A 26,758-nucleotide genomic window follows, 5' to 3' on the forward strand; every position below is an offset into this window, starting at 1 on the left:
AAAAATTAACAGTGTAGCAAGTTGGAAGTGGGAGCTTGTGGTGTTAGTATGATTTATACCCACTGAGTTATGTTTTCAATTGGATTCCTTAGTGCATCTTCATCTACACCTTTGGGGGCTCAGCTCAAAGAGCTGGGATGATTCTTCAGTTAACCAAGCAATAGACGTGTCTGGTTAAAACAGAGTTGCCTCACATTTTCATAGCACTCTGGCTCTAGGCTATGAACTAAGATTGCCTTCTTGTTTGCTCTTAGTTGTCTGGGGCTTTTCTTAATTCTTGGCCTATTTACCCATGAGTCCCAGTATCTTCAGGACTCCCAGCATTTTAAAGGAGAAAGTAGCCCTTTCACTCTGATTCCTTCTGAATGATTGTTCATATGAAGAGGAGCAGAGATGGGAACTGGAGACTTACTAATGCATTGACACCTGTGATTTTGTCTTTCACCCATAGTACAGGGCCTTACACATAGTAAGTACTCAATAAATATTTATTGAATAAATACATGAGTAACTGAAATGAATAAAAATGTATTATGTTTCCAATTTAAGTGATGCTAGTAGGGAAGTTTATGTGCTTAAAGTTTATTGCTTGGTTGATGTATTTTCCCTGCCCTGTCTGTTTGGGGAATCCACACTGCATGGGCCTCAGGGCCATATATAAAGTCACAGGTGCACACTCGGGACAGTGGGACAAGGGAACAGAGCTCCCCTGCATAAACACTGCTGGCCTTACAGTGCTTGGGTCCAGAGCTCCACTTCCCAGATTATAGAGAACGCCAGCTCCTCGAGTAGGAGTTAATGGTGATGGTGATGGTGATGGTGATGATTCAGCATTTCTCTAACTCCAGAGTTAAAAATACTCTTCATCCCAGCCTACTTGTTATTCCTCACGACTGCCATGGCAGGTGGGTGGAGGAGTGTTATCTCCAAGGGAAAAACACCCTGGGGGCTGTGGCCCAGAATGCTGAAGGGACCCACTTTTAGAAGGGTTTACCCACCCCCATTGCTGGGTTCCCTGGCCAGGTGATCTCACTCTTGATTCTCCCCTGACCCTAGCTATGTAGTGGATTCTGACATATATTTCAGTCACACTGAAGGGAGTGGCCATGACAAGATCAGAATTAGAACTCAGTGCCTGCATCCTTTCCTTATGCCCAGAGCCATGTTTTTCTTTAATAGTGAATGTCTGCTTCTGCATTTGGAAGAAAGTGGACCAATCTCATCTGCTGCTGCTGCTGCTAAGTTGCTTCAGCCGTGTCCGACTCTGTGTGACCCCAGAGACGGCAGCCCACCAGGCTCCCCCGTCCCTGGGATTCTCCAGGCAAGAACACTGGAGTGGGTTGCCATTTCCTTCTCCAATGCATGAAAGTGAAAACTGAAAGTGAAGTCGCTCAGTCGTGTCTGACTCTGCGACCCCATGGACTGCAGCCTACCAGGCTCCCCCGTCCATGAGATTTTCCAGACAAGGGTACTGGAGTGGGTTGCCATTGCCTTCTCCGAATCTCACCTGAGGCCCAATTTAATCCATAACTCCAAGATTTGGGAAGGGAGTTACTTTGACCTGCATAGCTTTAGAGCATAACATCCTGATCACAAAGAACTCTCTTTAAACTTCATTTTTCACGCTTGCTCTTGGGTTGCCAGGAATTCCATTACTTCTGCAGAAGTCACTGTGTAATTTCCTGGTTGAAGACCATGAGGGCATGAGTGTCAAAATGTTCTCTCACTTTCTGCTCTACATTCCTCTTTAACTTTGTCTTCCCTAAGTCCCCAGGTCGCTTCTATTCCCAGTATTACAGAGCAGTCAGATGAAAGAAAGCTGGGGCCATAGAGGTAAGAGCTATTTTGTCATCACGGCTTGTCTGTTTTTTCAGCTGTACTTCCTTCCTTTCCTGTGGCTCCTCAGCGCAGGCTCCTGTCCCCTCACAGGCAACATGATCCCCTAATGGATCTCCCCGCTCAGCTCAGGTATGCTCCAGCTCACATCCACTTCAGAGCCTCAGAGCTCAGTCACGCTTCAGCTGCCTGCCTCCTGATCGGCCTTCTCTCCAGCTCGCTGCCCCCGCCACCCTCTCTCTGGCTGGGCTGCTGAGACCTTAGCTTCTCAGTATTCCCTCCCTCCCTCCATTATTTCTGTTGTTGTCTGGCTTTCCCTCCTGGAGTCTTGTTTATCTACATTCTCTCTGGCTCCCAACAGCCTCTTGGCCCAAAGAAGTCACTACTCTTTGGGCGTGGCTTTACTCTCCCAGGGGGCGGGGGGGCGGGGGGGGGGCGAACAGGATATAAGTCAAACTGGATGGTGAATGGAGCGGGGAAGAGGACCTTCACTGTAAGGAGTCCCTAACATGCTGATTAGCCTCCGTAGCTTGGTAAAGTGTAGCCAAGAGAACAAGAGATCTTTACAGAATGAGGGATCTTATTCTGTTAGATGATCCAAGAGACTTAGGTTTGGAAGGGACGAATCTGGGCTCAAACAGGTTTATTATTGTAGGCTGGCAGACACTTTTTGGCTGCATCCTAAGCAGTTGTTAGAACTGAAAGGCTTTTGCTTCCTGGCCTTGGAATGGTGTGGCACTTAGCTTTTCCAGGCTGAATGAGGAGGAGGGGATCTTTAGGGTAGTTGGCTAGTTGGCCAGCTTGCCTGCAGAGGGCGTGAGGTTGAGGTTAAAACAAAAAGCACATCGTGGTGTTAACCCTCTTTTCACTAAAAAACAAACAAACAAAAACCAGTTATCCCAAATGTTTTCCCATATCCAAATGTCTTTAGAAAAACATCCACGTTTACGATGTCATGAGTAACTGCATCTTTTTGCTAAAGCCCTGCAATCAATTTGCATGTTTTGGTCATTTTCTACTGACCCCTACTGGCCAGAGGTGGTTATTCCTAAAATCGTTTTGAGTCTTCCAGGCGAGAATGTAACTGGTGTCCTTTCTGACTCCACTGCCAAAGTTCAATAATTCCTCACCTTCTTTTCTTGCACCTCATTCTTCCCAAAATATCTTCCCCTCTATGACTCTTAGGCTTCCCTAATGGTTTAGATGGTAAAGAATCCACCTGCAATGCGGGGGACCTAGGTTCAATGCCTGGGTTGGGAAGACCTCCTAGAGAAGGGATTGGCTACCCACTCCAGTATTCTTGCCTGGAGAATTCCACAGACAGAGGAGCCTGGCAGCTTACAGTCCATGGAGATGCAAAGAGTCACACACAACTGAGTGACTTTCCCTTTCACTATGGTTCTTTTAGAGTTGATAAAAATCTCAAGTAGTGTCTAGTGCACACTTTCTGTTTTAAAGACGAGAAACCAAGGTTCACAGAGGCTTAGAAACTTCTAAGCGTGGTCACACAGGCAGTTCGTGGTAGCTGGGTTTATAACCCCAGTCTTCTCTTCTCATTGTCATTCCTGTGCACAAGCTAATTTGGAAGTTAAGTTACCATTTAGTGTGACTTTACTTCCAGTGGCATCCACTCTTCCTACTTCCCAACTCCCTCTGCATTTGCTGTGAGGAACCCTAGGACTCTGGACCTCAGGGAAAGTAACTGCTAAATGCCGGGCAGGTTAGAGAAGTTGGGGTGAAATGAGGAAGCAGACGGTGTGAATAATGTCACCCTACAAATGTCAGGGTCTTCCTGGCAGATTCTGATTCTTACAAAAGAGGAGGCCATGGGGCTGAAGCTGCTTCTGTGCCCTTAGGAGTTAAAAGGGTGATGAGGAGGGTGGGCTGTGTGAGTGTTAGCATCTGTGTGGAGAGCTGGAGGATGCTAACCTGATTGTGATGTGGGAGACAGAGACTAGAAGGGAGAAAGCCGCAGAGGAGCTTATCCTATTCTTGAGCTAGTGACAGAAAAAATCTGGAGGCAGAAGTGGGCTTGCAGTAGGCTGAGGGGGGGCCCTCAGAGACTTAGTTAAGATTCCGAGGAGCAGAGACTGGGAAGTGGGTGGCAGAGAAGGAGGTGGGGACAGCTGTTGCTTTGATTTGCTATTGAGTCAGTGTTCTCCATGCATTAGCACTGGGAGAGAGCCCCGGGCTGGCCCCCCACACAAACAAGCCCCTCTGGAGCCAACACAGTGTTGAAGCAAGAACTGCAGTTGGGAGGCAAAAAAGGAAGGGGATCTAATCCCCAAAGAGCCCCTTCCTTGCCTTAGCTCCTGCCTTCCAGGACTGGGCTATGTGCTCCAGACAAGCATCGAGTGTTCTGGACTAAGAGACAGGTGGGGGTGATGAGACACAGCAGAGCGGATGGCTTTGTAAGAGCTGCTGGGAGCACAGGTTCTGTGCAGGGGGTTGACTGTCATCATTTATTTCTCAAGCAAGCCCCTAAGGGCGGGCATGAAATCACTCCAGTTGATGACAGCCTTGAACCATTTTAGAAGCATCGTTTCACCTCCATCTCCTCATTCCCTTCCCACCATGTTCACATCCTCAGAAATCAGGACAGATATGACCTGGGTCTGTGTTCTAATGCAATAGAGAGTCAGGAGGCCAGATTTTGAACTCTGAGATGTCCCTTGAGCCAAGTGTAGGCACTTTATACCCTTTCTCTAAGTGTATGTAATTGCTCTCACACGTCTGTAATAGAATTGGGAAAAAATTGCCCCATCTTAGGAAAGGAAACATACCAGAGTCCGGGTGGAGTCAATGAAAGCATAATTAAGTTTAACTTGTTGGAAAGTATGTCTAGCCATGAGAAAATAGGAACTGGGAATAGGCAGGAAAGCCCAGGAACATTGGGGAGAAGTAAAGAACAGATTCCCTAAGGAATATTCATCCAGGTGCCAAAGCCTGGCTCCTAATTGTCCATAGCCACAAAACCTGTTGGAACAGATGAATGAGTTCCCTTCTCAACAGGCTGTATCTTATTCTCCTTTGCTCTTAATGTCGCACTGTAGATAGTTGAGGCTGATGGCTTGGTGTGGTGGGATAACAACTCTGTGAAAAAGTTTAATTTGTTAGAAGTCAGGCAAGAGAGCGTTCTGGCTCTCTGCCGGCTCTCATTTTACTGACTTGTTTTTACTGTTTCCCTTCACTGGGTGATCAGAGTCAGGGTGTGGATGACAGGTTCAGGGCAGTGATTAGGAGCATCACATGGAGAAAAAACTGCTCTGCTCCGCACACCCACACTGCTCTGGGTCCCCCTCTAATGCCAATCCCAGCTGAGATTTAGTCTCTTCCCTTCACTTTTCTCACCTAAAAATGTATTTTGCAGCAAGTGCCACATTGTTCAATTAGCCTTATTCTGTGCCTTCCTGGGAATTTAGCTCCTTTGTGAGACAGATACATTCCTCCAAGCCTACAGACATCACAGTCCCTGAAATGGCCATTAATTCTGCCATTCCAAAGTTCTCCTCCTCTCCTTAAACCTTCATTGAGTGTCTTATCTTTAATGTGGATGTACATTCGATTCTGTTCCCCAAGATGCATATATATTCTGATGCATGTATATTTCAGCCTGGTTACTCTCTTTTTCCCCTTCAGCATGTGACCCTCAACACACACATGATGACGGGTTTTCACTATTTGTATCTCTGGTTTCCTTTTTTTTTTTTTTTTTCTGTCATAAACACAGTTTTCTTATGACCCAGATACAGAGCCCTTTTCACAAGCCTGTTATTAATCAGAACCCCTTACGTCCGTCCAGCAAACCATATGGTTCAAACTCAGAGATTCTCCTCAAAGCAGAATTCAGAATCCTGCTCAGACTCCCCAGGAGAGGACCAGAATCCTCTTCTCCCCAGGGCTGAGCTCAGCCCATCTGTCCCTGACACTGGACTCCAGGGCTTGGAAAGCAGAAGAGAGCTGGCATGAAGCAGCAATTGTAGATAAATGAGAATGTGCGAGGCCCAGGGGCTAGTGATGGTGGTTTTTATATTTGTTTGAGATTATAGGATGAGATGAGTGGAGGAAATATATAATATGTGTTTGGAAATATCTCATCCTTAAGAACTAGAGAAAGAACTAGTAAGAACAAGTGAGTGCAGTTGTCTCACTGTTTTGTTTACATTAGCTGAGGGACAAATGATTAGGAGCAGATGGTAAAACAGTCCTCTCATTTTATGATAATGAAAAAACTTTGCTCTGCAAAGACTGACCTAGACTAGGCTAAGTCTCAAGTAACTTGTCATCTAGGTATTTGTTAGACTCTTGCTGGGTTTCCAAGGAGGGTTGGGTATTTAAGTTAGAGACTCAATAAACCAGTTCACCTTCTGAAGCTTTTTACTCTGAGACTTTGGCTGGAATTCTAGAATCCAAATTGGAAGTAAAGAGCTAGATCTCAGAAGAAAAAATGAAGGCAAGAAGCAAGGATCTGCATATTCCCAGTAAAACCTGGTGTTGGAAGGACTAGTTTTTCATTCTACCTTGCTGATATCTGCGGCTGTATGAAGGAAGTAGAGAGCTAAGTAATGGTTAGCTTAGAGATGAATGGCTGAGATACCAGCCTTCATTTCTTTTTTTTCTCCCTAGGGCGAGGTGATACGTCTGACCTTTTTTGACCCTGAACTGGAAGTAAATGAGCCAAAGGTGCTTATAATTAGCAATCAATACACAATTAGTGTAGGTCTAGCTGGGGTAAGGAAAAATGAATCCTGAGAGAAAATAACATTTTAGTTCTTTATGTTATTTAGCTTTCTTATCATTCTCCTGGAGACCTCTGGGAGAAAGATGGCAAGAGATGAGAGGGTTAAAGAATCCCAGAGGTAAAAGCTAGCACAGAAGAATGATACACATATTGAAAAAAAGCTGGAAATTCTGCATTAGAATCCTTTCAGAAACATGTCTGCTCTTTATGAGAAGAGGGGGCGCAGGGAGATGAGTAGATGCGAGATACTCCAGCTGTTACCATAACCCTAATTCTGTCTTCTTGAAAGCTCACTCATGGAGATAAATCACTTCCATTACCTGTCCTTGAGGAATGAAATTTCTCCTTGTTTCAAATAAGGAAATGGAAGAGGGGTACTGGAAATTAATTCTGGAAACCTGTCTCTCCAGCTTCACTCTGTACAGGTCATTCATAAGTGTTAACTATTATATGAACTATTATGTAAAATTGACAGGGGGAAATCATCATTGAGGGGAAGAGAAGCTTGCATAGCTCTGATGTGATGGGAGGAACAGGCTGTCTAGTCTCAGACTGGCAGGGGCTGAGCATTCTTGGCTCCTTGCTGCACTTGACGTCATCAGCTTATTGGCAGATAACCCAGAAGAGTAGCAGAGTCCAGTTTAAAGATGCATCTTCTGAGATATGGCCAAGGACTTGGACTCTGGCATAAGACGGTTACATTAAGGCCATTTAGTCTATACAAGATGGTTATAATGATGAGGAACATGAGTCATGGATTTGGTATTTATTTAGACTCTCCCATATTGCATTCTTCTATCATCTATTCTGATGAGCCAACCTATATATTGTCTTTATGTTTACTGCTAAGGCCGAGGGGAAAGGGACAATGAGTATCATGACAGGATACTTTGAGCTGGTTGTCAGGCTCAGAGTGGTGTTAGGAGGTATGTGCTCATAAACTGAGTAGGACTCATTTTGCATTCTACATGTATAGTGTATATATGGTAACTGTGCGTGAGCAATGCTGTCTCAATCTAAGCCACAACAGTTTGTAGTTCTGTTTTAAATCTATAAGTCCATGTATAGCAAACATTCAGTTCTTTTGAGGCCACTTGAGGTCACTGTAGGCCCTCATCTCCTGAACATTGCAAATAACACTTTTCCACCTCAGAATTATTTGCTTTTTCTGTCCCCTTCCTACAGGTGACTAGGTAGTTATGAAGATTCTCCAGATTTGGTCTTGTTCCCCTCTTGCTGGTAGAGCCAGTCAGGAATCATAGCCAAGATCATGTGTGTGTTTGTGGTAGGAGGAGGGAAATCCCATCCCTGTTTTGAGGGCTGCACTGTGGAGAGTAAAGAGATGAGGAATTCGGATGGGGAGCAGGACCACGGAGAGCAGCAAGAAGAGCCTGGAGTGTCCCCGTCAGGGGCTAGCACCATGGAGAGCTCAAAGCACCTGTGGTTTGTTCCACAAAGAACAGGAAAACCAGGATCATGGGTTAAGGCAGCCAGCTCGCAAACAATCAAAAGAGAAAGAGCAGATATCAGGGCTTCTGTTAGGATCACACCACACCCATCATTTGCTCTCAAAGGACTTCTCAAGTACTTTGTTTGAACCTACCACACATGCAACCCAGAGATGGTGCTAAAAAAGTGAGACCCACCACTGGACTGAGTTTGTCAACATAAGCCTCAGTAATTATGGAAATTACATAAAAATCAGTGGTGGTGGAGAGAGTTTTGATTTGCTGCAACCAATTATGAATGCCAGTAAGAGTATCTTTTAATGTGGGAAACTGCCACAAAGCCTGGGTCTCCTCAGAGACACTAGACATAAGGAAGCCAAAACGTGTATTATAGTTAGGTATGGTATGAGACCCAGAGAAGGAAAAGGCAACCCACTCCTGTATTCTTCCCTGGAAAACCCCATGGACAGAGGAGCCTGGTGGACTACAGTCCATGGGGTCACAAAAGCGTGGGACACGACTTAGAGATTAAACCACAAACAGAGGGTGTGACATGTATCAATCGAATGCTCTAAGGCACCCCAAACTGCTGTGAACAGTCCAATCTTGATCATACATGGAAGAGCATAATGGATTATACCTTGTAAAAAGGGTATTGTCCTCAGGACTTAGAGGTCTTTGTGTTAGTTGGGAAATTTGGCCACTCTCTTTAGACTTAGGGAAATTTTGGTAAAGGGACAGATCGCTCTCTCTTTTGGTGCTTGTGGCTTCAGTGAAGAATATGTAGCTTTAATGAGCTTATATTTTGTTTAAAAAAAAAAATCTCAGCAGTTTCATGTGTTCAAGACTCCTATCTCGGTGCTAGAATGGATGGATCTCCTTGTTGTAACACGGTTGGATTGGGTTTCTACTTGGGTTGTAAGATCCCTGAGCACCAGCTGGTTCTGACCTGGTAAAAAGTCATCTCTACTGCTGATTTTAGAGGAAGAGGCAGGTCTCTGACCCCAGAGACTTGTTCTTCCCTATCTTTCAGTTACATGGAGGATTTGTGCTTAATTTGACTGAGTTCTTAGGGACCTGAATCTTTTTCTGATGGCTTGCTTTTCCAGGCTTTTTTTTTTTTTTTCCTAGTGGTTTGTTTTCTTTCATCTCTTATAAGCATTCTCATGAGGATTGCTATTCTCAGAGTTTATGGATGGGTCTCTAGGACATGACCTCATCCAGGAAACAAAATGTTCCAGTGCATAGACCTATAGCCAGTGATGAAACAGGAAGTGTTAACTTGTAGCATAAAAGATGAAAGGAGAAGATATAATTACCAAAACTTTCTAATACCCTGGCTTTTTCATGCAGTAGTCAGTTAGGAATCGGTGCAGTCTACAGCTTGCATTCATGGAAAACCTGGAGCCTAGATTACCATTCTTCAGTAAAATTCCATTACTGAGAAATAGATGACAAAAAAAAGATTGTTGAGCTGGTTCTGTTGGAGTAGGAAACAACAAAGAATGTGACTAGCTTCAGCCCCAGGGGTTTAATTTCTCTGATGATAACTGTGAGGGTTTTTTCCTTAGGTTATTTTTTGTGACCTAAGGACAAGAAGCTTTTGATTCCAGTACATATTATTTGGACTGTGAGAAAGCAGCGATAGCAAGGGGTACCAAAATCACATCTAAGAATTTTCAGAGCAATGGCACGACTACCTGGTCTGCTGTTTCAGAGTGACCAGAACACCAGAAAGATGCCATCTGTGGAGTTTTATGGCTGCAGAACTATGACTCATTCTTCAAGTGAATAGGGACTGTCTCCAACAAGGCACTGTTGAAATTAGATTTGGACCTCCTTTCTTGCTCAGTTGCAAGAGGAGAGAGAGGAAGAGAGAGAACAAGAACCTAAGGATAGTGAACTGTCTCATTTATTGTCAGTCTAGGGTAGAGGATTTCAGACTGTATGTAGCAGAACCTCTGTGCCTTAAGGATTAGGGGGAAGTATAGGGGAAGTCAAGAAGAAGGGCGATAGGGTTTAAGGTCTTACTTATCTGTTTCAAAAAGAGTAATTCTCCTTTGATCTGTTTTATTTATTTGGTAAAGAACTTCCACATCTTTAAAGATAAAAGTGAGAAAGCCACTGTGCTAGAAGAAACTGCTGGGACCAACAGTGCCGCCGAGCCGTAGGGAGAGCTCAGGACAGAATCTTTGGTGTAACTGCTGGAAGAGGCAGTTGATATGCTGCAGCTTGGGTCCCACATCAGACAGACTGGCTCTGTATGGAATTAACTAAACTCTACGATACCAGTGTCTCTCTGATGCTTTCAGCTTCTCTGTACCCGAAAATGCCATGTCTGAAGGGAGAGCATCTCCTTCCCAAGGATTCCCAGCTGCAACTGGGAAGAGAACAGAAAGAGAACAGCTCCAGCTGCAACCAGGAAAAGAAGCTGGGCGCAGCAGGTCTGCCAAGCAGATCCGTGGGCAGCTCTGGAGTGAATGCCTGCTGGACTTCTCCGGCACATTGGGCATGATCTCTACACTGGGCACCTGGCCAGGGGGCTGCAGAATGGACGGCAGTGGACAGAAGGTCATTGGGAAGGGAAAGATGTTCATGTGTGAGGCAGTGCACTCCAAGGTTAAACTGCTGTATCTTGATCTGAAGGAAAGGGAGGCTGCCCACCTGTCTGTTTCTGTACCAGATCAACTCACAGAGTGCTGGAAGAAGTTTGAAAAAGAAAAACCAAGGGAGGTTGGTCGCAATGTGGAATGTGGAACAGCTCACTGGAGAGACAACCACAGCATACATGAAGTTCACGGCCTTGTAATCCCCCAAACCTGGAAGTGCCAACTATAGCCAACACTAGTGGAGACATGTGAGAAGGAGGGGGCAGCTGGCTCACCCGGCATGTCTAAACCATTCCTGAGTTTCGAACCACAGCACTAATGGTCAGGTTCAGATAACAACTGTTTGCCCTTCTCCAGCCTCTCCATCCCTGTTCAGTCTGATGAAATCTAAAAAAGTACATGCTCTACTCCAGGGAGCTGTGTGTTGCCACTGAGCTCCCTGCCCAGGGCCCTCGGGAACCCCAAGTCAGGGGTCCTAGACACACCTTCTGTATGATCCTGGGAAGAATGGTCAACAGGACCGCCACCTGTGGGTATTAAATCTATACACCTGCCTCCCACAGCAGAGTGGGCCTGTTTAGATCCCGAAGCTAGGAAGTAGAATTAATTTAGATAGAAGATGGTGCATGGTTGTGTCTCCTGTGCATCGGTGCCTCCTGAGACACTGCAGCCAGACATACGGCCACTGTCAGGACAGGCAGTGCTCTCGAAGGACAGTGATGCTTGGTTTGACTCTTTTTGGGAACAGATCTTCTAACCCATCTCCAAATTCTCAATCCCTCCTCCTGACATTCTCCATTCAAAATTTATTGGCTTCCACTCTTCCCTCAAGCCACTGCTATGAGAGGTATATATATATATATGTATGTGTGTGTGTATAAATATATATATGTGTATATATATACATATATATATATTTAAGGATAAAGCATTTCTTTTCCTCTAAATCTTAAGCCTGAGTAGGGGCTGAGCCCCCAAATTGAGGACTAAGAGAGAAGAGTGCAGTTGGTGAAGAAAGACTTGGCTAACACACAGATTACTCTCTTCTCCAGTGTTTGTTTATATCCTGGAGTTGAAGAGCTCACAGCTTTCTGGGATGACTTCGTTCTGTTGAGGTTCCAACCTGCCCCATTAGTCCCCATTGCCAAACAGAGGCAGTTTGGGTCACGCTTGTCCCTCTTAAACACAGCTAGCAGAATGGGAAGGCCAGGGGCTGCAGCTGAAAGTCAAGGCCTAATAGAGAGTCCTTATTTGGGTATGTACACCGCACCCAGCAACCTCTCCTTTGCCTTGCACTTAGCCTGCCCTCCGGCAGGACTCTCTTCACCTCCTCACTGAGTAGGGTCGTCAGTAAGGCCATCCAGGGGAAGTGGGGTTCCGCATAGGGGAGAGGAGGGGCCTCTGTCCTGTGGTGACTCGGGTAGGAACTCCCTTGGGGAGTGTGAATGGATACAGAGCAGAAGGAGCCAGCCAGCTAGGTAGAGGATGCTGCCCAGTGTCCCCATAACACCAGAAGCTCCTTCTTCATGATGGAGATAGGACTTGGGGAGCAGGTCGGGCGAGATGGAGCAAGTATTCCTCCAGCACCCTGGCTCTTCGCCTGTTTCCTTCGGATGAAATTCTCTACATCATCCTCCCGAGTTTCACCCCTCCCCTCTCCACCCCCGCCCCGCCCTGTGCCCATCCTTGCTGGCCACTGGGTCCATCGCCCAGGAGCCGCCTCCCCTTTCTCCTCCCCTGCGGTTCTTTCTGTTTTTCGTTGGCATCTGGCCGGGCACAGCCACCACCCTCCCCCTCACTCTCCCCACATCCCTGGGCTCCGCAGAGGTCCCGGTCCCCCTTCCCCTCCCCCAGCCCAGCCCGCCTCTGCCAGGGGCGGAGGAGACCGGAGGACGCATTCCTTTAGTCCCTTCACCGCCTGCCCTCCCTCCTCCGGGGACCTGAGGCTCTGAGCTGTGCCTGTCTTCCCGGTCTCCCTACAAACTGTCCCCTGCCACCCCATGAAGCGTCAGCAACCTTTAAGAACGCTGAGGTGCCCCCACGGCGCTGACCTACATAGCCCGGTCCAGGGCGGGAGGGGTCCCTAGCCCCTCACCCCGGGCCCCGCCTCCGTCCGCCCCCCACTCTCTTCCTTCACCTCTCTACCATGACTAACCCAAGCAGGTTTAGTTCCTGACTGAAGCAGAGGGGGCTAGGCGAGACACCTTACCTCCAATTCGGATAATCAGTTCTCAGCCCAGGAAAGCTTTGGGTTTTCCATGCCTCCTCCTTCCCAAATATCTTCAGTCTTGCTTTTGCCCAGTCTCCCCCCGCGACTCCCCCTCCTCCGCTCCCGTCTGGGCTTCCTCCCCAGCTTCTGCCGCCGTCGGGGACCCTGCCATGCGCGGGCCCCCTCCGCCCAGTGTTGTTGTTTTGCTCCAGAGAGAAGCCCCCCGCTTCCTTGCCCACGCCCCCCTCCGCAGCCTCACCCAGGCCCCCTTCCCTGCCCACTCGGAGCTCCGCCGCGGGTGGGGGGCGGCCGGGGGAGCGGGAATGTTTGCATACATCAGTTCAGGGGCGCGCACTGGCTACCCAGCCCCTCCAGACACACACACACACAAACAGCCGACACACGCCCTGACTGAAGCAGCGACGAATCTCACTCCGCCCCCAGCACACACGGACACAGACATACACACAGATCCTGACACAGAAACGCAGCCAGACAGCAACACAGACGCGCACACCCAGACGCACCCGGGCCGCGGCAGACCCAGAGCCCGGGCGGCCCGGAGCAGACCCAGGCCCCCGGCTCCACACGCAGACACGCCGGACGGTGTGCAAGGGGGGAACGCGCGGCACACCCCGCGGTCCACAGAGACGCGGATGCTCGGAGGCAGGCACAGGCTGTCAGGAGCGGCTGGCGACTCGAACCCCCGCGTGCAAACAAAGCCGGCGGGCTCCCTCCGCCCCCTCGGCCGGTCGGAGCCCCCGCCCCGGCCCCTCCCCACCTCCCCTGGCGCCGCCCCCTCCCTCACTCACCGTCCTGGGAGAGGTTGGCCCCGCCGGGCGCCCAGCAGCTGGCGAGGAGCAGGAGCAGGGGCAGGGCGGAAGGGGCCCCCATCGCGCTTCCCGGCCGGCTCCCTGGCAGGGCGCTGGCGAGCCTGGGTCCCTGGGGGCTGGTGCTGGGGAGAGGGGTAGACGACGCCACTGACCGAAAGGGCGCCCCCGAGCCGCTTCGGAGCCCGGGGCCGAGGCGGGGACCGGGAGGGAGCCGGCGCTGCTGCAGTCGCGGGGATTAAATAGGGCGCTCGGAGCAAACCATTCGGTTGGAGGTGGAGGGGGGGTGACGGGGGGCTGGGCTGGTCGCGGGGGGGACCGGCTGCCGCATTCCCCACCCCCCCTCGCCTGCCGCACCCCCTCCGCGCCGTCGTGGTGCCTTCCACCCTCTCCCCCGGGAGCTCCACCAGCCCGGCTCGGGCGTGGAGCAGAGGGAGCGAGCTGGCTCAGCAGTGGGACCCGGCGCCCACCCCTCCTAGCCTTGGGGTGGAGGGAGGGGAGTCGGGCAGGGCCTTGGGCCAGCTGGCGGGAGCTGCCACTGCAGGCCTGGGCAAGGGCGTGCCCACTCGCCCGAGAGCTTCCAGCCCCGCCCTCCTTCCTTTGGCAACTGGGGATCCCCAGGAGTGGGATGCCCCTAGGGTGCCCCTATCAACAGTGTGCCCAGGGACATCTCTGCAATGGGTAACCAGTTACCCTGGTCTTTTTCCAAAGCACTAACATCCCTAGTTCCTCTGACGAAAGAGCCCCTACTTGGACGTCCAGCAACAATTTGTGGCCCCAGGCAATTTCCTTTGAAAGGCATCTTCCAGCAAGCCCCCAGGCCATGGGAATCAACACTTCCCTCAATCCCTCAAAGAAATTGCTCCCAGTCTAAAAACAGCGATTTCCCTTCAGATTCTGCCGAACTGAGCAGCCTACAAAGCAACTCAGTGGTTTTCCCCCTTAATCCTTCCTATTCCCTGACTTTACTCCCAACCTTTTCCAATGTGTTCCTTCTTTATAGTTCAGAGGATCTTGTCCTTCCTTTTTCAAGTTTTAGTGAGTACGATTCTAGGAGAATGGTCTGATCTACAGATTCTCAGGAAGCTACTCTCTTAAGGACCTTCTGTGGCTAAAGCAGTTCTTGCCCCTGAGGCCACATATAAGATGAATGAGAGAAGCAGGGTGTCTGTACTTGCTCTTGGCTCAAGAGTTCCAAGCCCCTGGGGTTTGCTTTTTCTTTTTTTTTTTTTTAATTGTGATTGAAGATCTCTGGAAGAGTCTTGGTAGATCTCAGAAAGAGACCCTCCTGAGTCAGTTTTGCTCCAGCTTACCTCTTAGGTATACACTCCTAAATTTTAGGATCTCTGAGTCAAAGAATTTTATGTGTATGAGTATTTTTTAGAAAGTATTTGGTACGATCCTTATTACACAGGTGCAGTTGAGATTCAAAGGGTATGATTAGACTGACAATAGTAGAAAACACAAGTGTTGGCCAGGACATGGAATAATATGATTTTTGAAATGCCCTCTAGTCTTGGGTAGTATGTATGGATGTGAGAGTTGGACTATAAAAAAGGCTGAACACCAAAGAATTGATGCTTTTGAATTGTGGTCTTGGAGAAGACTCTTGAGAGCCCCTTGGACTATAGAGATCAAACCAGTCAATCCTAAAGGAAATCAACCCTGAATATTCATTGGATATTGACACTGAAGTGCCAATACTTTGGCCACCTGATTTGAAGAGCTGACTCATTGGGAAAGACCCTGATGCTGGGAATGATTGAGGGCAAGAGGAGAAGGGGACGATAGAGGATGAGATGGTTAGATGGCATCACTGACTCCGTAGACGTGAGTTTGAGCAAACTGTGGGAGATGGTGAAGGACAGGGCAGTTCATGGGGTCACAAAGAGTTGGGCACAACCTAGCAACAGAACAACACCAATCCCAGGAGGCCAGTTTTGTCTCTAGATGAGAGATTTGGGTGCCTGTCTTCTAACTTCTGGGTCCATCCCCTCTCTGCACTGGCTGTGCATCACCATGCTAATCTTTAATGTTTGAGTAATCTTTCCCCCTCTCAGGCAGTTTTTGCAGCTGTCTGTGATGGACTTAATGTCTCTGTCACCTAGTAACTCAAGGACAAGGATGTGGAAAGAAAGTGAAGTCGCTCAGTCGTCTCTGATTCTTTGAGACCCCCATGGACTGTAGCCTACCAGCTCCTCCATCCATGGGGTTCTCCAGGCAAGAATACTGGAGCGGGTTGCCATTTCCTTCTCCAGGGAATCTTCCCGACCCAGGGATCGAACCTGGGTCTCAAGCATTGCAAGTAGATGCTTTAACCTCTGAGCCACCAGGGAACAAGGATGTGGAATGTACTCTGTAATCAGTAAAGCTCTATATCAATGTTAGTCACTGGTGGAGAGGACAAGAGAGAATATTCTCCAGGAAGACCCTTAAGGATAGCCAGAAAGCTGCCCCTCTGTTTTTCTTCTCACTGTGAAGTTTACCTGTGGTTTCTGGGAGAAGAGCTCTGCCTACCTCTTGAACATTTCTTGAGTGTCTGGGTGGTTATTAAGAATTATTTATAAGACAGTTTTTGACCACCTTGGATTGTCTGACTTGCCTGCCTTGACTCATCTCAGTGACTCCAAACTGTCCTGCTGCATTGGGGTTCTCTGTCTCCCTGGGGGTTCTCTGATACCCTGAAATCTCTGAGTCAGAGATGGAAGGGGAAGTGTGCTTGAAAGATACAATAAGGACACCTGGTATAAGAAAGAGGAGAGGCTGTGCTGTGGGATAGGCAGGAGGGAAGATACAGGGAAAATGGACCTTCTGACTAAGGTGGGATTAGGTTGGCGTGAATTTAGTCATGCAGCAAAAAGGAACGAGTGGGTGTGTTTTCAAAGAGAGAATGAAGCTTCAGAGAAGAATCATGCTATCCTAGTTAAAGAGTCTTGATGGATAAAGAGTATTATCTTTGGAGCTAGAAGTTTGAAAGATCATCTAAGTGGGATTAAGAGAGGACAGGTTAGTGTTGGGGGGAGTGAGGGTGGGGATGGGTGGGATTGGGATGCTAGGATGTAGGATTAGGTCCCAAGCTTCTGTAACTAATCACCTTTTCCATCTGCTGCTCTGCTGATCCGCTTCTGCCTGTCCTTTAATTCTCTAATGACTCTGCTGGTCTGGCCCCACCCTCTACTGTAACTGCAAGGGAAGAGAACCAAGGGTGGGAGGAGAGGGGGAGAGCTTTTGTGGAGAGTATTAAGCATGAGCAAATGAGACTCTGGAATGCTCTTTTCCTACTAGATCCTTCTCTCTTTTCTGCATCATCAGCATCATCTTGGCAGCACTTTAGGGTCTGGGAATAGGAAGCAGTCACTGGCTTTTAGAAATACAGGATAAAAGAGTATTAGAATTGTAAGGGACCTTCAAGATTACCTAGTGATGACCCCTTGTTGAACAGATAAAGAGAATGAAACACGGAGGACTTAGGTGACTTCTGTGTTCACCCGGCTGTGGGGTAGAGGGGTTGCAGTATTGGATGAACAAGGCAGACATACCCATGGGAGCAGGAGGGACAGGAGAATCGCTGTTCTCTGGGAGCGTCCACTTTGCGGAATTCTCACTCCTGCCTCTCCCAGAGTGAACGGGTCACGTCTCCTGCAGAGGCAGATGGACCCATTTGGAATAGCTCCTTACCTCTAACAACCCTAATGCCTTTTGTCCCTGGGCACCCAGCCTCTTACAGGCACCCCGTTCACTCGGAATAGAGTTTTACAAAGAAAGCCTGAACTACAAGGATTATCCTCAGCCCGAAAACAGGTGAAATAAAGGTATCCATGTTGCATTGTGATCTCTATGGTTACTTTTCACTCTAAAATGCTATGATATACAATCAGTGTTTCCCAGAGACTTGCACAGAGTCTGGAGTGGGTTGTCTGTGGGATTCGAGAGCTGGTCACCAGTGAAAACTGAGGGGAGCAGAGAAGGGGAGTGGAGGGAGGGCGAGCGCTGGCTCCCGGGTGCCCTTGTCCACTCAGCAGTAGCCTGGGTGGCTGGGGGTGAGGAATGCGGCACTGGCAAGCTTCTGGGCTGGATGCAGCTGTGTGGGCCCTGGGCATTCCTTTCCCCACGTGGAGCCTCTTGGGGAGGGAGGAGGGCGGGAACTTGGCCTGAGTGGGGTGAATACTACATATTCATCTAGGAGGGGCGTGACAGCACCTGCAGGAAAAAGACTCCGAACCCTGGCTCAGTTCTGCTTTGCCCTCTAACCCTTGGCTTCTGTATGACTTTTTCTTTATCAGTAAATTCTACACAGGTTTCCACATTTACTTTCCTCTTTAATCTCCCACCCAAGTAAACCAGGATTCCTCATACTGCTTCTTATTTCTATTATCCTGTTTTAATTAACCCTATCCTTAATAAAAACTTTTGTATGTGTTTTAATTCTAACCTTAATTGAATTCCAATTTCAACCCTAACCCTAATCTTTTATAGACTCTAACTACTAATCCTAATACCAACTCCAATTTAATTGTTAATTTTAAGCAGCATCTTAATTCTAACCTGTTGTAAGCCACCAATTTGGGACAGCAACTTGTTCACAATAAAAATGATCACAGGTACCATTTTTTGGGGGGGAGGGGGGTGGGGGAAGCTTTCCTGGTAGCTCAGCTGGTAAAGAATCTGCTTGCAATGCAGAAGACCTGGGTTCAATCCCTGGGTTGGGAAGACCCTGGAGGAGGGCATGGCAATATTCTTGCCTGATAATCCCCATGGACAGAGGAGCCTGGTGGGCTATAGTCTACGGGGTCACAAAGAGTCGAACTCAACTGAATGACTAAGCACCTACCATTTTTTTGAGAATCTCTTGTACGCCAGACTTTGCACTGGGTACTTTACTTACACGGTATGTCATTTAATACCTGAAACACCCTAATGTGGTTGAGATTATTAGCTGCATTACAGATATGAGGAAACAAAGGTTTAATGAGATTATGTAATTTGTAAACAGTGAATCCGAGCCCACTGTTGATGTTCATTTCTCTTTCTGCTAACAAATACTTTCTGATTGAGCTTTTCCTAAAATCCTAACTAATTTTGACTTGAATAACTTCTAAATTACTGAATGTCTTGAGAGTATATTATTAGTTAAGCTTAAAAAAAATAAATAGTGGTATAAAATAGAAACCAAGCAAGCCAACAAAAAGCCCCAATTCTTCCTGCCCAGAAACCCCACTGCCACTTTAAAGCATTAAAGTCACGTGTTTATAGAGTTAAAGTAATCAAGTGATGGAAAGAACCAAGCCAAGGAAAAGGCTTCTCTCCACACCAGACTTTCCTACTGAGCCACCCCTGGGGGCATTGTTCCCATTGGGGTTTTGCAGCACTGCAGTCCTACCTCCCACAGCGCATCCGGAAAGCACTTAAAGTCAAAATAAGCACCTACCAATGAAATCACCATATATATGCACGTGACTTAGGCATGAAGCTCTCTAGACAATTTGAATTTACCGTGAACAATAACTGTTAAAGGCTAATGATCTGCCAGGTTCCATGCTAAACTCTTTACATTTTGTCCTTTTTAATATTCACAAGTTCCCCATGCAGTGTGCCTTTACCCCTATTTTACAGATGAGGACAGCAAGGCCCAGAGAAGCCAGAATCACAAAGAGGTTGAATGAGACACACAGGTTTCCAAGACAGATTTGTCTTACTACACAGCGTCAATTTTTCACCACTAGACTTAGCCAGGGAGGCTTGTTAGAGAAGAGGTCATATGAGTTTTGTTCTAAAGGCGAGAAGGGGAGTTGCTTGATATTAGAAAGGAGGATGACCTATAAGACTATAGACGGACTCAGATCGATATGGGAGGAGACTATACAAGGGGGAAAGGAGCAAGGTAGCTAGCAAATGGGGGGGAATGAGTAAAAGGGGAGAGCATAATAAGGGAATAGAACAAATATGAGCAGAGACCTGGGAACTTCTATGTGATAAATTCAGGCAAAAATAAAATCGGGTAATAAGTATGTGTGCCACTATTGCTTCTGCTGGAGGCTGATTGATGTATATTGGAAAGACAGTAGACACACATAATCATCCACAAACAAAAATTCACATTTTGGTTACACGGATATCTGTAGCCTCTCCAACGAAAGATCTCTGCATCCCTCCCCTTACCTTCTGTGTCCCAGCAACATCAAATGGCTGGTAATTTCCCGAACACTCTGTGTTGTTTCATGCCTCAGCATCCTTGCACATACTATTTTCTATACCTGGATTGCCCATCTCATTAAGCCTGATGAAACTTGTGCTTGTGTTTATTCATCCAAACTTTGATTAGGTGTCGTTGACTCTGTGAAGCCTCCTATACAGAGCTAATCACTCCTTGCTAGGTACTACCATTGTATTGAATATATCCTTCCACGGTTACACCTTTTCCCTGGGTTGTGATAGTTTGTCTACATGTTTCTCCCTTTTGTGAGCTCACTGAGGGCAAGAATGATATTTCATGAATCTTATTATTCCCAGTGCTTAGCTTAGAAAGAGAAAAATAGTTGCTTCCCAGTTCATCCTACTGAATTAAACTGCAGTGATGTATTTACAAACACAGAGGCTTGATCAGTTTTTTTTTTTCCAGAAACACAAACATGTATATAATTTGATTTCGTTGGTGTACTCCCTGAATTTGTATGTGTTCATATAGATACAGTGTGTCCCAAGTTAGGTGAATGCCTCTAAATCACATATTTTCATCCACTTATTTAAGATAACATTTTGTAATTCTTGGAACTGACTTAGAGCCTGCCATTTCCTTTTGCATATCCTCAGTTGTGGAAAATTTTCATCCTTGGAGGTTAGCTTTTAATTTTGAAAATAGCCAAAGGCCTTTGGGATCCAAGCCTTATGGATAAGTGACAGTTCATGTTGGGTAATACAAGAGTTGCCTACTAAGTAATAGTAAATGGCTTAAAGGTTGACTAATATGTTGGTTCTGAAGGCAGTTCCCAGAGTCCTAGAAAATTTCTGAGCAGTGGCATTCTGATCTATTTGTTAGTACAAACAAAATAAAATAAAGGTTTTGTCATTTTATAGTCACACTTAAGTATAAGAAGACAAAAAAATCATTTGTCCAAAATAGAACTCTTTTATCATTCATTTATAGTTTATTGCATTTATAGTTTATATCATGCATTTATAGTTTATTGAATTTTTATGTGCAGTGCACAATGCTAGTTGAAAGTGGCTGTTTTGACCCAGCTGTCCTGTTTGGTCTATAAAAAAAAAAAATCTATAAACCCAGGTTTTATTTTTATAATTACAAAACAAAATTATCAATGAATGCTCTTACCCCATCTGCAATTCCCACCCTGGTTGTGAGCCTCATCTTATTTAAGAGGAATAATGCAAGGGTCAGGGATAGGATAATACTTATGGATGTGAAGTTCATGATGATAAAGACCAAACTGACACTAGTAGCTTACTTTTTAGAATCATAAAGTAAGAGTGAATGTTTTAAAATGCCATGTCTAGAGCTGGCTTCTAGAGAATACAAAAATATGTAAGGCATGAAACCCACCTTCAAGGCACTGTCAGTCCAGTAGGAAAGATAAGCAAATGCAGAATTACTATACCATGTGATAAGTGCTACAGTGCAATGATAGATACGGCATCTTAGAATCAGGGAGGAGGCAGGGATTAAATTTATAGAAAACCTTAATCAATGACTTGGGAGTTGGCCAACTGTAAAAAGGATGAAAGGTATTACGAAAGGGAACAGCATATCCAAAAGCAGGAAACAGAATAGTCTGTTGTGGCTAGATTGTGAAGGGAATTTATGCTGGAGATAGCTATTTATCCTGATGACAAAGTGTCATTGAAGGGTTTTAGCAGGGAAATGTCAGGGCCAGATTTGCATTTTAGAGTAATAACTCCGGCCATAGTGGATGGGTGGACTGGAGGATACGCATCATTTGATTCAGAAGCCTGACCATTCTGGGGACCACAGATCCAGCTCCATGACATTGAGTAGGACCCACTGAGTGTGGCCTTGTCTGATCCTATAGGTAGTGTGGAGATAACCCCAGGCTACTGTAGTTGGACCAGGCGTCAACATATAGACAATGCGCAGACAATGCTGTGGCGCCTACAGACCCAAGCAGTGGCGCCAAGCAACGTTAAGTTGTATACAGAAGAGGTTAGGTACCCTGACCAGCCATCCCAGCTTGCCAGATGCATTTTCTAGGACTTTCAGTGCTAAAATTGGAAAAATCCAGACAAACTGGGTTGAGGTTGGTCTCCATACACAGTTCCTGGCAGAAACAGCCTGCACTTAAGAGCAGCCATTACTCAGACCATCTCCCCAGCAAGCAGTTGGGGTCACCTCCAGGCCAGACTGGAGAGGAAGGAAAGTTGAGCATGCTCTTTTCCGTTTTCGGGGAAGGAAGGGGTGGGAAGGGATGGGGTAGTCATGAGTCTGAATAGCTAGGCCAGTTGAACAGGAGGGAAGAGGAAAGGCTAAGTAGGAGGCAGAGGGTAGAGGCTGGGTTTTGGTACCAGATCTCCCCTCCATTCTCTGAGATCTGGGCTCTCTGCTGGTGGTAAGGAGCATTGCAGGCTCAAAACAGGATTGCAGAGAATGAATTGGATGTATATATTTAGCTTTTCATTCATGCATGGAGTTCATGTACAGTTGACCCTTGAACAACACAGATTTGAACTGCCCTGGTTCAATTACAGGTGGAATTTTTCCAACAAACATACAGTTAGCCTTCTGTATGGGAGGATGTGGAACCTGACCACACGGAGGGCCACCTGTGAGGCACGTGAGCATCTGCAGGTTTGGGATCCTGGGGGTGGGGGCGGGGGCCTTGAACCAGTCCCTTGTGGATACTGAAGGGTGTCTAGTCACACTGTCCTTTAATATCCGTGGAGTGCTTCCTAAGCGCCTGACGCTTTTTATATGCTTATGTCACTCAGGCTTCATGTATAGCCCTACATCTTGTAGGTATTGGCATTCCCATTTTACAGGTGAAGAATGAGGCTCAGGAAATTTGATAACTTCCTACAAGTTACACGTTAACTGATGGAGTTCTTGGTCATCCAGAGAAACCAATACACCCACCTGTGCCTGATCATAGGACTTATGTGGAAAGTGAAGTGAGAGTCACTCAGTCATGTCCGACTCTTTGTGACCCCCATGGACTATACAGCCCATGGAATTCTCCAGGCCAGAATACTGGAGTGGGTAGCCTTTCCCTTCTCCAGGGAATCTTCCCAACCCAGGGATCGAACCCAGGTCTCCCGCATTGAGGGAGGATTTTCTACCAGCTGAGCCACAAGGGAAGCCCAAGAATACTGGAGTGGGTAGCCTATCCCTTCTCCAGCAGATCGTCCCAACCCAGGAATCGAACTGGGATCTCCTGCATTGCAAGTGGATTCTTTACCAACTGAGCAATCAGGGAAGTCCTGATATCAAGGAAGCCTTGAGGTGGGGGCACTGGTTAAAAATAATACAGGTATCCTGGAGTTTCTCCTTCCATAGGGTAATAATAAAAATTCCTGACCTCACTGTTAGTAAGTAAGTGCTCCCAGATGCTGCCTCAGTCCTGACATCCCTGAGAAACAGCACACCACAGCTTGTGGGTCCTTACAAGGAACTCACTAGTTCCTGAGCAGACCCTATCTGTAAATAGTCTATTGTGTTAAGTTATAAAACCAAAACATATCATTGAATCTTTCAACACATAATTTCCTCGACTCTTCCTCCCAGTGATGGCTAACCTTGTTTATAAAACCCTCGGCAATCCGCCCCTTGCCGACGTCTCTGACCTCGGATTACCTTTTGGCCACACTGTCACTCCCAGGCTGTCCTTTTTGCATCTCTCACAACCAAGCTCATGCCCACCCTAATCCTTTGCACTGGCTGGTCCTCCTGATCTTAAACTTTCCTCTCTGCTCTTGCTTGCACATCTCAGTTTGAATATCTCCTCCTCAGAGAAGCCTTCCCATTCCCTTGTAATCTATTAGCTTCTCTGTTCAGTTGTCAGTCGTGTCCGACACTTTGCAACCCTTTGGACTGTAGCCCACCAGGTTCCTCTGTCCATGGGATTTTCCAGGCAAGAATACTGAAGTGGATTCCTTCTCTGATCAGTTAGCATTTTCTGCTATTTTTAAAAAATAATCTATCATTGGTTTATTTGTTGTCTGTATTCCTTCTCCCAGTAGATACAAGCTTCATGAGGAAAGAAACCCTGTCAATTGAATGCCAAGTTGTGTTGTCAGAAACTGAAAGGATGTTGCACATTAGGTTGCTTGCCACATAATCAGTGCTTATTAAATGTTGTTTGAATGAATTCATGAAAGAGGACTCTCTCCTTCATCACATTTGGAGAAGAGCGTCCACATTCCTTCATTTGACACATTGATTTTACAATCAAGAACCTCCTACTCTCATATAAGGCTTTTCCCTCTGGTTCATGAAAGAAGACATCTCTTTCTCTTTCCTAGCCTTTATGACATGTTTCTCTAGAGGCTGCAACACTGTTATTAAATTGCCCCTCAACCTCCTATATGTCAGGTAAAGTGTCCTAATTCTTAACCTTCTGCCAATTCCTTTATCATTTTAGAGCCTCTTCCCTGATTCTTTCCTCTCAGATAGTTGAGTTCAGAACAGGTCCCAGTAGGTAAGAGAGGCTATGCCTGATGATTATGAGTTGAACATGAGACACTAGTCTAGGTTCTCTTGTATATTTTTCTGCTCTCCTTGATTTTTTAAGCTGTCTTCCTTGGCTGACTCATGATCACTTGTGATCCATGTTGGTCCTAAGACCTTTCTAAGCCCTGGAATTCCAGAGCTTGCTTCCCCTCCAGTAGCATTCCTTTGCCAGGTGACACCTGATGAGATTTGCCAGCAGAGATTCCAGTCCGAAGGCTTCTTTGTGGACTAGTGCCCCCACTACCTCTCACCACCCGAAACCCTGGTTAGTGTGGTGTGGATGAAGGAGGCCAGGAGTGGCTGCGTGTGCTTTTCTAAGGAAGTTAAGCAGGCTCTGGGTCCAGCTGCAAGGAGCCATTCCTGACTTCTTATAGAGTAGTGCAGGACAAAGCGTGGCTTTGGAAGTTGGACTTTCCTGGGCTTGAATGTCAACTGGGCCACTTCCTTTGAGATCAGTCTTTTCACTTGTTAAGCGTTCCACTTTGTTATTTTCCATCTTGTCATCAAGATTAAATGAAGACATTTAAGCAAAACTCCGAGCTAAGAATTCAGCCCCCGTTATTACCTTTCTCTGTGCCCTTCACCTTAGTGCAGATGTGTGAGGAATATTTCTCTGTTCTACCTGCTGTGCAATACAATCTTGCTATGTGCCCACTGTCTGAATAGAAAGCGCTTTTTGGGTCTAGGTTGTTGTTCAGTCACTAAGTTGTGTTTGAAATGTTTTCGACCCCATGGACTGCAGCACACCAGGCTTCCATGTCCTTCACCATCTCCAGGAATTTGCTCAAGCTCATGTCCATTGACTTGGTAATGCCATCTGACCATCTCGTCCTCTGTCGTCCCCTTCCCCTCCGGCCTTCAGTCTTGCTCAGCATCAGGGTCTTTTCCAATGAGTCAGTCCTTTGCATCAGGTGGCCAAAATATTGGAGCTTCAGTTTCAGCATCAGTCCTTCCAATGAACATTCAGGGTTGATTTCTTTAGGGTGGACTGGTTGGATCTCCTTGCAGTTCAAGGGACTCTCAAGAGTCTTCTCCAGCACCACAGTTCAAAAGCATCAGTTCTTTGGCACTCAGTCTTCTTTGTGGTCCAACCCTCACATTAGTACATGACTACTGGAAAAACCATAACTTTGGGCACACGGACTCGTTTGGTTCCAATAACCTGCTCACGCTTACCCAGAGCGCTTGTTTAGCTTGCTCTCTGCTGCCCTCGTGTGGTCACCCTGACCCCTCGCCATTCCTGGTCCTCTGCTCCCTCTCTGCGGCTGCTTTGCTGTAATGCAGGCTCTTGCCAGACTCTTGGCTCAACTGGCTCCCAGCTCCTCGGAAGCATTTTCCAGTTTAACTTCAGTCTTTTCTCTTCAGGTACTACTATCTTAGTTCTTCTAACCTCTTCTGATGCGTTTCAATATTCATCTCCTCTCGTCAGAGAGTCTGTGGGAAATGTATCCTGAATGTTTCAAGTTTGGGTGCCAGTAAGACCTCTTCGAGGGCGTCTCAGGTGGTCCTAGTGGTAAGGAACCCACTTGCGGATGCAGGAGACATAAGAGATGCAGGTTCGATCCATGGGTCAGGAAGGTTCCCCTGGAGGATCAGGGGAACTATATGGACTGATCTGTATGAACTGTATGGACCGTGGCCTGCCAGGCTCCTCTGTCCATGGGATTCTCCATGGACATGGGAACATGTCTCCATGGATGTGTTCAGTCGCTAAGTCGTGTCCGACTCTTTGTGACCCCATGGAGTGTGGCACACCAGGCTTCCTTGTCCTTCACCGTCTCCAGGAATTTGCTCAAACTCATGTCCACTGAGTCGCTGATGCCATCTGACCATTTCATTTTCTGTTATCTGAACGACTGAACATGTCCACGGAGACATGTTCCCTCTTGTCCATGCAGAATCCCGTGGACAGAGGAGCCTGGCAGGCTACAGTCCATAGGGTCACAAAGAGTTGGACATGACTGAAGCAACTTAGACCTCTGAAGCACACAAGACCTCTTCACGTTTTGGATCCTGTTATCTGCTGTCCTGTTCGACACCACGTTCTTTGACTAGGAATGCTGAAGGAGTAGTATGTTGCCATAGGTTACTTAATCATAGAAATCCCTTCTTTTTGCCCTCAACATCAGAGCTTTTTATTTTTATTTTTTTTTTTAACATCAGAGCATTTTAATAAGAGAGAATACACCTATGCTTGCTTTGCTGAAGGCTGATGGTAAACCTCAGATAGACCCACAAAGCCAGTGCTTCAGAGGGAGGGTGTGTAGACAAAGGATATATCTGCTTTCTCTCTCTTCTAGTTGCAAAGCATGCCTAGCAAAGGTAATGAAGGATTACTTAGGAGACAGACAAGTACACTCTTTGTTAGAGAAACTTTGTGGATAAGAAT

General features: G+C 46.8%; 1 protein-coding gene and 1 long non-coding RNA gene across 3 annotated transcripts in view; one reads left to right on the forward strand and one right to left on the reverse strand.

Moving 5' to 3' along the window:
* CADM3 (cell adhesion molecule 3) overlaps nucleotides 1-13,872 on the reverse strand; it is a 32,210-nt gene extending 18,338 nt beyond the window's left edge. For both annotated transcript variants that reach the window (XM_061120421.1, XM_061120419.1), the window contains exon 1: nucleotides 13,656-13,872. In XM_061120421.1, coding sequence (XP_060976404.1) covers nucleotides 13,656-13,737 — 82 coding nt within the window. In that variant the 5' untranslated portion in view covers nucleotides 13,738-13,872. The remainder of the gene's footprint in view (nucleotides 1-13,655) is intronic.
* The window catches only part of LOC133040564 (uncharacterized), a 74,770-nt gene that overhangs the window by 3,324 nt on the left and 44,688 nt on the right, over nucleotides 1-26,758 (forward strand). The window lies entirely within an intron of this gene.

This window comes from Dama dama, chromosome 20 (assembly GCF_033118175.1).
Source record: "Dama dama isolate Ldn47 chromosome 20, ASM3311817v1, whole genome shotgun sequence".
NCBI lineage: Eukaryota > Metazoa > Chordata > Mammalia > Artiodactyla > Cervidae > Dama > Dama dama.